The sequence below is a fragment of the Lutra lutra genome, chromosome 8, assembly GCF_902655055.1.
Source record: "Lutra lutra chromosome 8, mLutLut1.2, whole genome shotgun sequence".
Classification (NCBI taxonomy): domain Eukaryota; kingdom Metazoa; phylum Chordata; class Mammalia; order Carnivora; family Mustelidae; genus Lutra; species Lutra lutra.
In genome coordinates, this window is record NC_062285.1 from 44035974 (window position 1) to 44048545 (window position 12572).

Genomic DNA, 12572 nt, shown 5'->3' on the forward strand with positions numbered 1-12572 from the left:
TATAATTGCTGCTGTAACATCAGGAAACTTAACTGGCTAAAACAGGATTGAGCCGTAAGTGTTCTATTTTGCATTGCAAACTGTAGCTCAGAAAGCACTCTGAGACCCCTTTGTCATGCTGGGCATGGGGGAGGGACCACCAGACTGCACCACTGAATTCCCTCACCAGGGTTTCTCAGCAGGGTGCTATTGGCATTCTGTGTGGGAGCACTTATTGTCATGAAACAACTCCCGCCCATTGTGGGACCAGAGCGTCCCTGGCTCTTGTCCACGAAATTCCTGTAACACTCCTCATTTTATTAGGCAATGAAAAACCCACCAGCACACATTTCCACCAAACCGCCCCTGCTAATTCCATCTGTCAACACAAGTTTCCTTGCATTTCCCGGAGCCGGGTGCTCTCTCTCCCCTCTCTCTGCAATCCTCTCTCACCTTTCCTAGTAGTATCCCTTGCTCTCCCTATGAAAGTCTGTGCTTCGAATCTTAGGAACACCACAGTGTGATAACGTAATGATATGAATTTAAAACTATTCCCGCTTTAGTGGGATTTCCATTTTAATAATTTCCAGAAGCTCAAGGAAAGAAGCTCTTCGTAGAATTTTGTCTTGTTGAGGTAAAACTGACATACAGTAGGGACGTCTGCATGGCTCAGTCGGTGAAGTGTCTGCCTTAGGCTCAGGTCATGATCCCAGGGCCCTCGATCAAGCCCCACATTGGGCTCCTTGCTCAGCAGGGACCCTGCTCCTCCCTCTTCTTCTGCCCATCCCTGTGTTCTCTCTCTTTCTCAAATAAATAAAATCTTAAAAAACAAAACAAAAACAGACACACAGTAAACTGCAATAAAACATACAGTTTGATACATTTTCTCCGATGTGTACCCCCACAAAAGCCATCACCATTATCAACATCTCTCCCTCCCTGCATTATGTCCTAGAAATTTTTTTAAGACCGTAAGCTAGGGCAGTTGCTAGGTCTCACCTTGTTTGTTTGCCACCTCTTGGAGATGATTGTCTTACGTTGTCCAACGCCTGGTGTCTTAAAAGCTGTTTTTATTTTTTTTTATGTACGTTTTCCCAGTTTTTGTTTTTTTCAGGTTAGAGTACATATTTAGTCCCTATTACTTCATCCTGGCCTGAATCAGAAAAAAAAAAAAAAATTAGTAGAAATTTAATCTCTGCACTAGTATATATGGAGGAGGATTTGGATTGGTTTCAAATCCTTCCTGGAGCCAGTGATAGTTCCAGAATTTTCATAAAAGAGATTCCATTAAAAAGGGCAGCAAAGGCGGGGTGGTGGTGATTAGGAAAGTCTTTTTCCTTTGGTAGGAACAGACCAGCTGTTTTGTGCGGTATATGTATTTTTTTTTTAAGATTTTTTAATTTATTTGACAGACAGAGAGCACCAGTAGGCAGAGAGGCAGGCAGAGAGAGAGAGGGGAAGCAGGCTCCCCGCCAAGGCAGAGAGCCCAATTCGGGACTCAATCCCAGGACCCTGGGATCATGACCTGAGCTGAAGGCAGCGGCTTAACCTACTGAGCCACCCAGGCACCCAGTATATGCATTTCTTTTTGGTGGCTTGCTAAGGGTGGGAAACTACTGAAGACCTGATGGAATGAGGGGCAGAAAGCCAGCCCACTCTCCCCTTAGCCTCTGCCTTTGGGAGCCTGCTATTTGAGGCCAATTCAATTCACTGGCTCCAGTTCTAGACTACCATAATGAGGGCCCTGTGACGCGCAGAAGGACCCCAACTATGCCTATGCATAGGATAGCTATTCTGCCTTTTACAAGAGAATAGAACCATACATTTTTGGGAAACTTTCTCAACAAAGTTAAATATCCCAAACAAGGTTAGTAAGAGTTAGTTAGTTAGTCTGTTCAATAGCAGAGCTCATTTCACCAAGCCGCTGGAGGTTAGATTGTCTACAGGGCCTGAACCTGCTTGTCAGGAAGCCAAAATCTGGGACGGTCATTGTTGCTTCCTAAAGAGTCATTCCTGCTTTAAGATGAGTACACAGGCTTGGCCATGTGAGGATGTGAGGAGACAGCCCAAAGCAGGGTTTGGGGATAAAGGTCAGCTGGAATAACACCACAAATCCAGACATTTTTCAAGTCTGGCCTTGTGCCAGAATCTCTCAAGGGTTCATAAAGTTCAGACTTCTGGGCTTCAGACTACTGAATCCTAAGCTTTGGGGCTGGGACTCAACAGTCATTTTTGGTAGCTCCCTAGATGATACTGTTAGCTAGCTACCAAGGTTCAGGAAATCCTGGGTTAAGTAGTCAATCGACTCCCGGATTATTGAGATTCCTGAGTTTTACAACCGTAATGTATCTATAATCCATCAACTGCTCTCTGTTTTCACAGTCCTCCAGGGTAAGCAACTGTCCTCTCTCACCTGGGTTTGCTTCTCCACTCTTGGTCTCTGCTGTGGTTGGAATGTTTATGTCCCTCCCAAATTCCTATGCTAAAATCTGAACCCCCAAAGTTGACAGTAATGGGAGGTGAGCCTTTGAGTGGTGCTTTAATCTTGTGGGTGGAGGCTTCATGACATGAGATTAGTGCTCTTCGAGAAAAGGCTCCAAAGAGCTGACTAGCTCCTTCCACGGTGAAAAGGCACAGCAGGAAGGAACCGACTGGGAACCAGGAAGAGGGTCCTCACCATAAGGTGACCACACCAAGCACCCCGATCTTGGACTTTACAGCCTCCCAAACTGGGAGCAATACATTTTCTGTTTTTTTATAAGCCACCCAGTCTGTGGCCAGACTGCTTTGATAACAGTGCAAACAAGCTACCATCCTGCCTCTCCTGAATCTGTTACTCACCTTAAAGCCAAAGTGATTGGCATTTTCCAAATGACCCGCCCCCCTTTTTGTTTTGCTTAAAACCTTTCAGCAGTATCCCATTGCCCCCAAAATAAAACTTTTTACACATCTAGACAGCCCTGCAAGACCTGGTCTTTGCTCCTGTCTCCAGCTTCATCTCCAGTCCTTTTACCCCGTGCTCACCACACAGGCTGGGGCACCTCCCCCTTCTTCCACTGCGGGGCCTTTCCACTTCCTTTCTCCTCTTAACACTGCCTTTTCACATGGCTAACTCTTTCTCATCTTTCAGGTCTTAGCTTGAATGCCCACATTTCAGACGGTCTTGCCTAATCACCTGTCCGAAGCATTCGACCCTCCAACAGACGCACACAGGTGCTCTCAGAGTGCTCTGTTTATGTCATAGCCCCGTCATAAATGTAACATAGAGTTATTACGTGTCTATACCTTAATTCCTGTTTCCCACTAGAATGTAAGCCTCGTGAGAGCAGGGGCCTAGACATTCTTGCACACGGATATATTTCTAGTGCTTGGCCTAGTGCCTGGCACATCATAGCTGGTTCGTATTTGTTGAATGACTCATCATGTTCTTTACAACCTAGCCTGGCTTCTATTATATAGGCTTGGAGAAGCATGATTTTATCTAAATCCATGAAATAATAAAGCATGTCTTAAAGGGGTTGATGCATTCCATTGTTGCCCTAAGTGCTGTGACTTCTTAGTTCTGGGAGGAAGGGTCTCTGTTGTCTGTTGTCACAGGACACTAAGTAAATTGCCAACGTGGCCTTCGTAACTAGAAGTAGTGAGGGAAAGGCGATCCCACTAACAGCCATCCGCATGCTCTCAGACTCAATATCCTTCATTTCACATTTTGGCATATTGATGTCCCAGGTTTTCTAGACCACTCTGATACTCTCCTTGTTTTCTTCCAATTTAGAAAAATAAAAGAGGTTTCTAATTAATGTTATGTAATGCAGTAGTTGTTTTAGGTTATTGTGGAGGTCAGAACTGTTAGAAGTAGCAATTATCCAGCTTAGATTAAAAGGGGAATTTACTGGAATAACTGGGACCACTCAGGTAATTCAACACTCATTCAACAGACGTATAGAGGAATAGACATAAATACAGACACAAATGTAGATCTATCTACCTACTTGTTTAATCTGGCACACTTTAATTGCTGGGTTCTGTGTTCAATTTTAGATTTTCAATAGCGGGCGAAATCAGCAAAGGATAGAAGCCAAACAATAGAATGCAGGAACGGTAAGAATGAGGCATAGCAGGAACTGGAGACTTGAATGGGCATAGGACTTTGTACCCTCTGATGTTGGTAGATCAGCCTCATTTTGTCTCAGGGAATACCATGTCTTTCATGGGGCAACAAACAAAGTTACCAGCTGTCTTAAATTCACATTACAGCTCCCACCACCAGACAAAGGCTACCTCACACACTTTCTTGCATCAAATTTTAAAATCCTGGGAGGGTCTCTGATGCCCTAGCTTGAAAAATATCCACCCCAGCCAAGAGGTCAGAGATGTTTTAAAAACACGGCAGCTTCTGGGCGTTTCATGTGTGGAGGGAAGGAGTAGTTTCCAAATCAAGGGGATGAGGGGGAGCCAGGTCTACTCTCCATTCCACAGCTTTCTAACACGATCATCTCCATAATTAAACACCTGAGTCAAAAGCGTAAACAAAAGGCAGGCTAGGATAGAAAACAGTAATTAGAAGACCAAAGAATGTTATCATATACAGAGCTTTGAAACACCTCTGAGGTGTAAAGTTTTAGGCCTAATTATGAGAAGCTGCAGGTTATAAGAAGGATGCAGTTATCTTGGGACATCAGATTACATAAGTATGATTCCTTTTCAGGGTAATAGTAAACAACAGGTCTTTTAACACCTGAGGGATGGAAAACAGACTAGTGATCTCTGATGACGAGACTCAGTATTTAGGTTTCTCTAGCTTTAACGTACTTCTTCACCAGTGGATGGCTCCATTTTACAGGAGAAAACCCAACTAGATTATTTCAAGTAGAAATAAAGTATTGTGACCTACTTAAAAGTTCCCTAGAGCTCCAGGGGGGAAAAAAGACTGCCTACTGCTTGTGAGTGCAAAGAAACAGACAGACAGGCTGAGATCAATAGAATGCTTTTACAGCATCAGTGCAGAGGAAGATTTATATAAATTTAATTGAGTTCACCTTGAATAATCCATGAAAAGAAATAGCGACAATGCTTCAGTCTCAGACCCGGTCTTGTCAGGCCCATACACACGAGAGTGGATTCTGATCTGAGTTTACATCGATGTGTATAGTCTCTACTGATATTTGGCTAGTGAAAATTTAAAAGTAGGTTTTCTAAGCATCATGCATGGCAAGGGGAAGGATATGAGCTTTTGGAGACACTGATCTGTTTAATAAATGGAAGTAGGGCTGACAGTCCTAATGGAATGAGAATGTGCTATGGTTAATCGTACACCATTAGCAAACTAGAAGGAAGGGGAGAAACCAAGAACGTGAATCTTAATCTCTAAGGAGCTGCACTTCTTGAGAGGAAATAGAAAAGGGGAGCTGTGCTCTCTCTCTCCACGTAGTACATAAGCATTAAGGCTCTGCAGTCACACTGACTGACTCTGAAACCCGACTGCCTTGGGCTTATCCTCCCCACACTTTACTCTTCAGGGGGAGGCTAGAGCTCATGACAGCTCCTTTCTCAGAGGGGTGATATGTGAGGGCGCGATCATGCACGTGTAAAGTACTTACACTACGTGTGACACTTAGTACTTATTAAAAGTTAATTTTTCTGTTATTGCTGATTATCAGTAAGTCAGCCACTGAGCAATCATTTATTTGGCATCTTCAGACTAGTGATCTCTGTCAAGCCTTGGAAATGGAATAATTTTCCTCTTTTCTATTCTAATAACATTACTGTATTTAAACAATAAAAATGCTATTGTGTAATAATTTGGCACAAGTTACCATCTGTATTAATTTTCTTTTTTTAATATTAATTTTCTAAGAATTTCTTCAGAAATAGTTGCTATTGTTCTCTTAGAAGACCAGTCCTGTGTTTATGTAAATATACCATATGTGTAAGTACAGGGACCTGGAACGTTTCGAAGCTCAAGAGACAGGATTCAAGGCCTCTAAAAACTATTTTTATAATACATCTTTACATCCTCATCATTCTCAAAACTGGCTCTGAAAACATGACACAGCTATATTCTTGTGTACATAACTTGCTCATAGTTTATCATTATTAGTATCCTTTGCTCAGTTACATTTATAAAAATATAAAAATACATACTGAGCATCGGGGTAGAATCAATATGGGTTCTTCTCCCACATTACTCTCTTCCTCTTCCCTCCTCCTTTCCTCCCTTCATGGACCTGTCTGAAAATTCCCATGGGATCGATACTCAGAAGTGCTTCGTTCATTCTATCAATGAATCTGCTTGTTGATTTTAGACATTATCTTCTCCCATTTTGTCAGCTATCTCTTAGCTCTGTGTCGTATCTTTTACTGAACAGAATTTTAATTTTGATGTAATAAAATTAATTAAGGTTTTGATTCTGGTCAAGATGGAGTAAGTGTACTTCACCCCATCTCTCCCCTTGAATGCAAGTAAAAATCTTGAATAGAATGCATACAGCAGTTGACTGCCTTTAATTTTATTTCTCCTTAGTACTTAACAGGATTCAGAGTTAAAAGCAGCTATAGATTTTTCTGTAAAATATATTTTATCTGAGTCACATGTATTTTGACATGTACTGCCATTCAGTTCTTAGTATCTCTGAGTTTCCTTTATTATTTTCAGCAAGTTGATTATGATGTGTCTGGTGAGTAATTCTTTGAGTTTATCTTTTGGGGATTTACTGAGTTTCTTGAATCTGTAAGTTTATGTCTTTTGCCACATTTGGAGACTTTTTGGCCATGACTCCTCGAATATTTTTTTCTGTACCATGCTTTTCCTCCTTTCTTTCTGGGACTCTGAAGACATGAATTTTAGACCTTTCATATTGCCTGACAGTCACCCAAAATTCTGTTCCTGTTTTTCTTCAATCTTTACTCTCTATGTTATTCAGATCAGATAACGTCTATTCATCTATCTTCAAAATCAACTCTTTCTCTGTCATTTCTATACTGTTTACTGAGCCCATTCAGTGAAATTTTTTTTAAGATTTTATTTATTTATTTTTCAGACAGAGGGAGAGCCCAAGCAGTGAGGGCAGCAGGCAGAGGGCGAACAGGCTCCCTGCTGAGCAAGGAGCCCAATGTGGGACCCCATCGCAGGACTCTAGGATCATGACCTGAGCTTCAGCTCAGATGCTTAACCATCAGATGCAGATGCTTAACCAACTGGGCCACCCAGGCACCTCTTCATAGGGGAATTTTTTATTCAAGAAATCTTGAGATCTAGGTCTGCATAGGACTTCTTATAGAAGAATCATTGTTCTTGTTTCTTATTTTTAGCATATTAATCTGACCATCTATTTCAATGTGATAGGTTTCTAGCTGTGAAAACTAAACTCTCCACTTCATATTCTTTTAACTTCTTTCTTATCCTTTTCAAGAATTTCTTAAATCAAATACCCATCTTTTCTAATTTACCATTTTTCTTTATTTCTTCATAGAGTATCAATATGCTAGCATGTGTGTACTTCCTATTCTTAGCTGAACTTGAGACTAACAGGTTTTTGTGAAGTGGTTCCATTTTGCCTGTTGCTTTTTGGACTGTGACCCAACATTTTCAGTCTCAAGGAGTTTATCTGTATTTGATGCAGAGGGAAAAGGGGGAAAAGTCATTTGTGCATACTTTTGATTTTGGAGTTCTCTTTCCTACTTCTGTCATCTCTTCCTTTAATGTGGCTGGGCTCTCCCTGGAGATACACAGTCAGCTCACTAGGAGAACTCTTGACATTTAGCAACTTAGCTCTATAAATATGAAGCTGACATGTGTGCAAATTCAAGGATCTAGAACTCATGCTTAGTAACAAACTACTCTTTAATCAGACTAGTAAAGATGGGCATTACTGAATTTCAAATGAAGAATACAGTTTAGTTGTATGAGTTGGCTTGCTTAACTGGTGAAGCTATAATTTCCATGGTAGTTTCATTTACGCTGCCAAAAAGGTAATCCTTTTTAGAAATCCTTTTTATCCCTCCAAAATAATAGATCTTTCACATAACCGAATAAGTAACAGTCACTTCAAGTGAGATTTTCTGTAACCTCCTGAAACTATTTTTGCTGGGCTTTTATATGAAACATAGATTGTGCCTGAAATGAACATTTTACATAATTTTATAACATTTTGTAGCACAACCTACATACTGGTTATTTAACGCTCTTCAATTTCCATAGAGAAAATTTTAGAATATATTATCTGAAGGAATAAAGAGAAATTACCTCTTTAAAAAGAGAACTGGAGTACGTATCATCCATGTCTGAGCTGGACATATTCATTTACCTGAAAATCCTTACTGTGAGCATCTTCTATTCTTAGACACTTGGATAATACTGTTACATAATACTGTTGCATAATACTAGAATCCTACGGAAAAACAGGGTAAGGTAAGATAATTACTGAGCAGCATTCGGGGGTGGTGGGTTTGTTCAGTTGTGTGTTTAAAATCTGGCCATGCCATGTGCTGATCCCAGGGCAAGAAGGATGCAGGAAGGAGGCTATTGCTCATGCTCTTAAACAGATCGCATGCTGGGACCACAAAGCCAGTGTGCATATCCTTAAGCCTGAGGGTTTGGCAAGGGGTGGCTGTTTAAGGGGATGGAATTTGGACAAACAAACTGAGGTGGCAACTTTATAGATGTGTGTGTACACGCGTGCGTGCGTGTGTCCGTGCACATGCACCTGCAATACTGGGGGCAGGGGGAGCTGAGGGCTGGAACTCAACACAGTTCATAAAACTGTATAGAGAATGAATGGATTTTATACATGCTTAAAATTAATTTAAGGACTAAGAAAAACAAAGTGGCTTTCCACTTTCAAGAAGGTTCCAATCTTCTAAGAGGACAACATATTTTACTCTAAAATGATAAACCAGTAATCCAAGGCAATATAGGATAGTATCAATAGCTAGCACCTCCAGAGTGCTTCCAGTGTTACAAACACATTGCATATATTTTCTTATTTAATCTTCACAGAAGCTTTTTGAGATTGGTGCTATTATTGGTTCCTGTTTTAAAATTAGGAGATTGAAGCAAGCTGAGGTCAACCACAGTCACAAAACCACTGAGTGGCAGAGCCAGGATTGGACCTTGGATGTCATCATGACCCTACAACTTCTTAGCCTCTCCCACTTGCTTCCTCACATAGCAGACTTAGAGAAATGGTCATGGCAAGGTGGAGAGCAAGGAAAATGAGGGTAGAACACAGGACTGATTCTGAAAAATGTGCTGATGCTTTTGGAATGACACTGGAAAATCAGAGGACTATTAGCAAGACACGAATTCAAGAAAACACCATTTTAAAAAAATCACTTCCTAACTCCATATGAGTAGTTTTTTCTTTACAGGATCCATTTGAAATGCACAGTGAAAGAAGAGTCAGGTTCCAAAAGCAGGATAAAAAGTGCTTTCAAAAAAAAAGTGCTTTCATTGGAAATCCTGGGGTTCTGTGAAGGATAGGCACAATCCTTTAGATATAGAAAGTGCTTTAAATGACATTGGGTACAGTTTTATTTCTGAAAGCAGGAAAGTATAATGAAGAATTGTACTATACCTCCAACCAGGTCAGTAGGTAAGCAACTGAGATTAAATCACTCCCTTCTCTTAATAAGTCTTCTTTCTATTTGAAAACATTAATTTGAGGCGCCTGGGTGGCTCAGTGGGTTAAAGCCTCTGCCTTCAGCTCGGGTCATGATCTCAGGGTCCTGGGATCGAGCCCCGCATCGGGATCTCTGCTCAGCAGGGAGCCTGCTTCCTCTTCTCTCTCTGCCTGCCTCTCTGCCTGCTTGTGATCTCTCGCTCTCTGTCAAATAAATAAATAAAATCTTTAAAAAAAAAAACATTAATTTACCTTCAGAGTCTTAAATTGCTGCAATTGGGCCACTGGATTCTCTTTGTTCCTTACTGTTAAATTGTGAATATTATGTTTAATACTAAATTCTACCTGACAGGTACCACCAAGAGAGTAGAACACCATCCAAGGACTCTACATTCTGTCCTTCAGACCTCAAGAATCTGTCTTCTCATGGCCAAAGTGCCCTTCGACCCTTACCGACCCCCTCCAGGAGGAGCTGTCAGTCCACATCAGCTTCTGGAAAGGCTGTCAGCATGCCATCTTGCACAACCAACACAAAAGAACCCAAGGGACTTCCAGATCACAAAGGTTCTCTAAGTGAAATCCCTTTCAAGTGCAATGGGAACGGAAATGAGTTTCACTTAGGAAATTCCTCCCTGGCCTCCCCTTTACAGAACAACCCAAACCTAGAGAAAAAGGCATCAGAACTTCATTTGTACATTATTTCCACAACCTCATCAATATTTCTGCACTTAAAAAGTTCATGGAACAATTATATTATAGTAAGTGTGCTCATAAGTTAACTTTGACTGGAGTAGTGTTTTTTGTTTGTTTGTTTGTTTTTAAAGATTAATTTATTTTAGAGAGTGTAAGCAAGGGGGATGGTGGGGTGGGGGGCAGAAGGAAGGAGAGAATTCAGCTGGGAGCCTGTCCTCAGCAAGATCCCCCATGACCTCACCCAAAACCAAGAGTGGCCACTTAATCAATTGTGCCTGCCAGGCGCCCCTGGCTCGAGTATTTTTTAAGCAAACACGCCTTTCCTGCTTCCCAAAATGTCCATTTTGGAAATTTACCCTTGGAATTTAATAATATGAAAGATAAACACACTGGACAATTAAGGATTTGACTGTATTTAGGCTAGCGCAAGAAGGAAAATGCTCATTAATGAGGAGTGTCTTAAAGAAAAGGGAGATGGACCAGGGGTTTTACAGAGATGGGTCAATAAGGGTCTCCTGGGAATCCTGGAGAAGGTCTTGAAATATTTGTGAGCAGGGTGGTCTTTTTCAGTTGGCTGGGGTGATTTCTCAGCCATTTCTGCTTTCAGAGAGCGTAGAGCCCACAAAAAGTTCAACATTATCAATGTGTCTCTGTATTTTTTTTTTAATTTTATTCATTTATTTGACAGAGAGAGATCACAAGTAGGCAGAGAAAGAGGAAGGGAAACAGGCCCCCTGCTGAGCAGAGAGCCCGATGTGGAGCTTGATCCCAGGACCCTGGGATCATGACCTGAGCCGAGGGCAGAGGCTTAACCCACCGAGCCACCCAGGCACCCTGTCTCTGTATTTCTTAGCTGCACTATTGAAAAAGTAGGTTAATGGGAGTCACTGTTACAGGAACAGGTATTTTATAGATATTATCTAGTCTAAGTACCTTATTTTATAAATGAGAAAACTGAATATTTTAGGTGACTTACTCAAGATTATAGAGTGGGTTTAATGAGAGTCAGAACTCTCATTAAGGGACCTTTTTCTTATATAACAGGATCAGTTTAAAAATAAGTAATTTATTACACCTGAATAACATGATCCTTTTCAATTATCTTCAAAGATACATAATTTTTATTATTGATCTGCCAACATAATAATATTAAGGAAATACGAAAGGCTCTTTTCCTTCAGAAGCAGCTAGGGAAGCAGGAGGTTTTATGAATGACTAAAAACTGAAAGATTTCAGGGCAACTCAAGTTTTGTCTCATAGCATAGTTCAGAATGGTTCATGTTTAAATGTCAAATGTTCAAAATTCCTCCTTAAATTTTTATTTTTAAAGATTTTATTTATTTTTTTATTATATATATACATATATATATTTATTTAATTATTTGACAGAGAGGCAGACAGTTGAGAGAAGGAACACAAGCAGGGGGTGCAGGAGAGGGAGAAACAGGCTTCCAGCTGAGCAGGGAGCCTGATGCGGGGATCAGTTCCAGGACCCTGGACCACGACCTGAGCCTAAGGCAGACGCTTAATGACTGAGCCACCCAGGTGCCCCTGTTATTATTATTATTTTTTAAGATTTTACTTATTTATTTGACAGAGAGACAGAGACTACAAGTAGGCAGAGCAGAAGCAGGATCTCCGTTGAGCAGGGAGCCCAGTGCGGAACTCGATCCCAGGACCCTGGGATCATGACCTGAGCTGAAGGCAGATGCTCAGCTGACTGAGCCACCCAGGCGCCCCTAAAGATTTTATTTTTAAGTAATCTCTACACCCAACGTGGGGCTTGAATTTACAACCCCAAGATCAAGAGCCACATGTTCCACCAACTGAGCCAGCCAGGGGCTCCTAAATTTTTAAACAGTACTTTCCAAATTAAGAATGTAAACAAATCACAGATAGAGGGTAAACCCTGGCCTATTGAAAGGAGGCCACATACGTTCTAATAGGAAAACCAAAACGTAATCTATCTAAATATTTCAAAATGACTGTTTATGTTTCCCTGACTTGACTAACTCCTGGTCTTAGTACTACTTTTTACTTTTTATTTATTTTATTATTACTATTATTATTTTTTAACAAGATGGTTAAGGTTTATTAGTGTAATGATAGTGAATTAAAAGATTAACTAACATTTATTTTCATTTATTAAAAATTTTTTTTAAATTCAAACTTTAGGTATTTAACATACAGTATTGGTTTCTGGAGTAGAATTCAGTGATTCATCCCTTACATACAACACTCAGGGCTCAACTACTTTTTAACTCTGCTGCAGAGGCATGG

General features: G+C 40.7%; 1 protein-coding gene across 3 annotated transcripts in view; it reads left to right on the forward strand.

Annotated features, from left to right (window-relative positions):
* C8H12orf56 (chromosome 8 C12orf56 homolog) overlaps window positions 1–12572 on the forward strand; it is a 96010-nt gene that overhangs the window by 44686 nt on the left and 38752 nt on the right. For all 3 annotated transcript variants that reach the window (XM_047740727.1, XM_047740728.1, XM_047740729.1), the window contains exon 4: window positions 9952–10357. In XM_047740727.1, the coding sequence (XP_047596683.1) occupies window positions 9952–10357 (406 nt within the window). The remainder of the gene's footprint in view (window positions 1–9951; window positions 10358–12572) is intronic.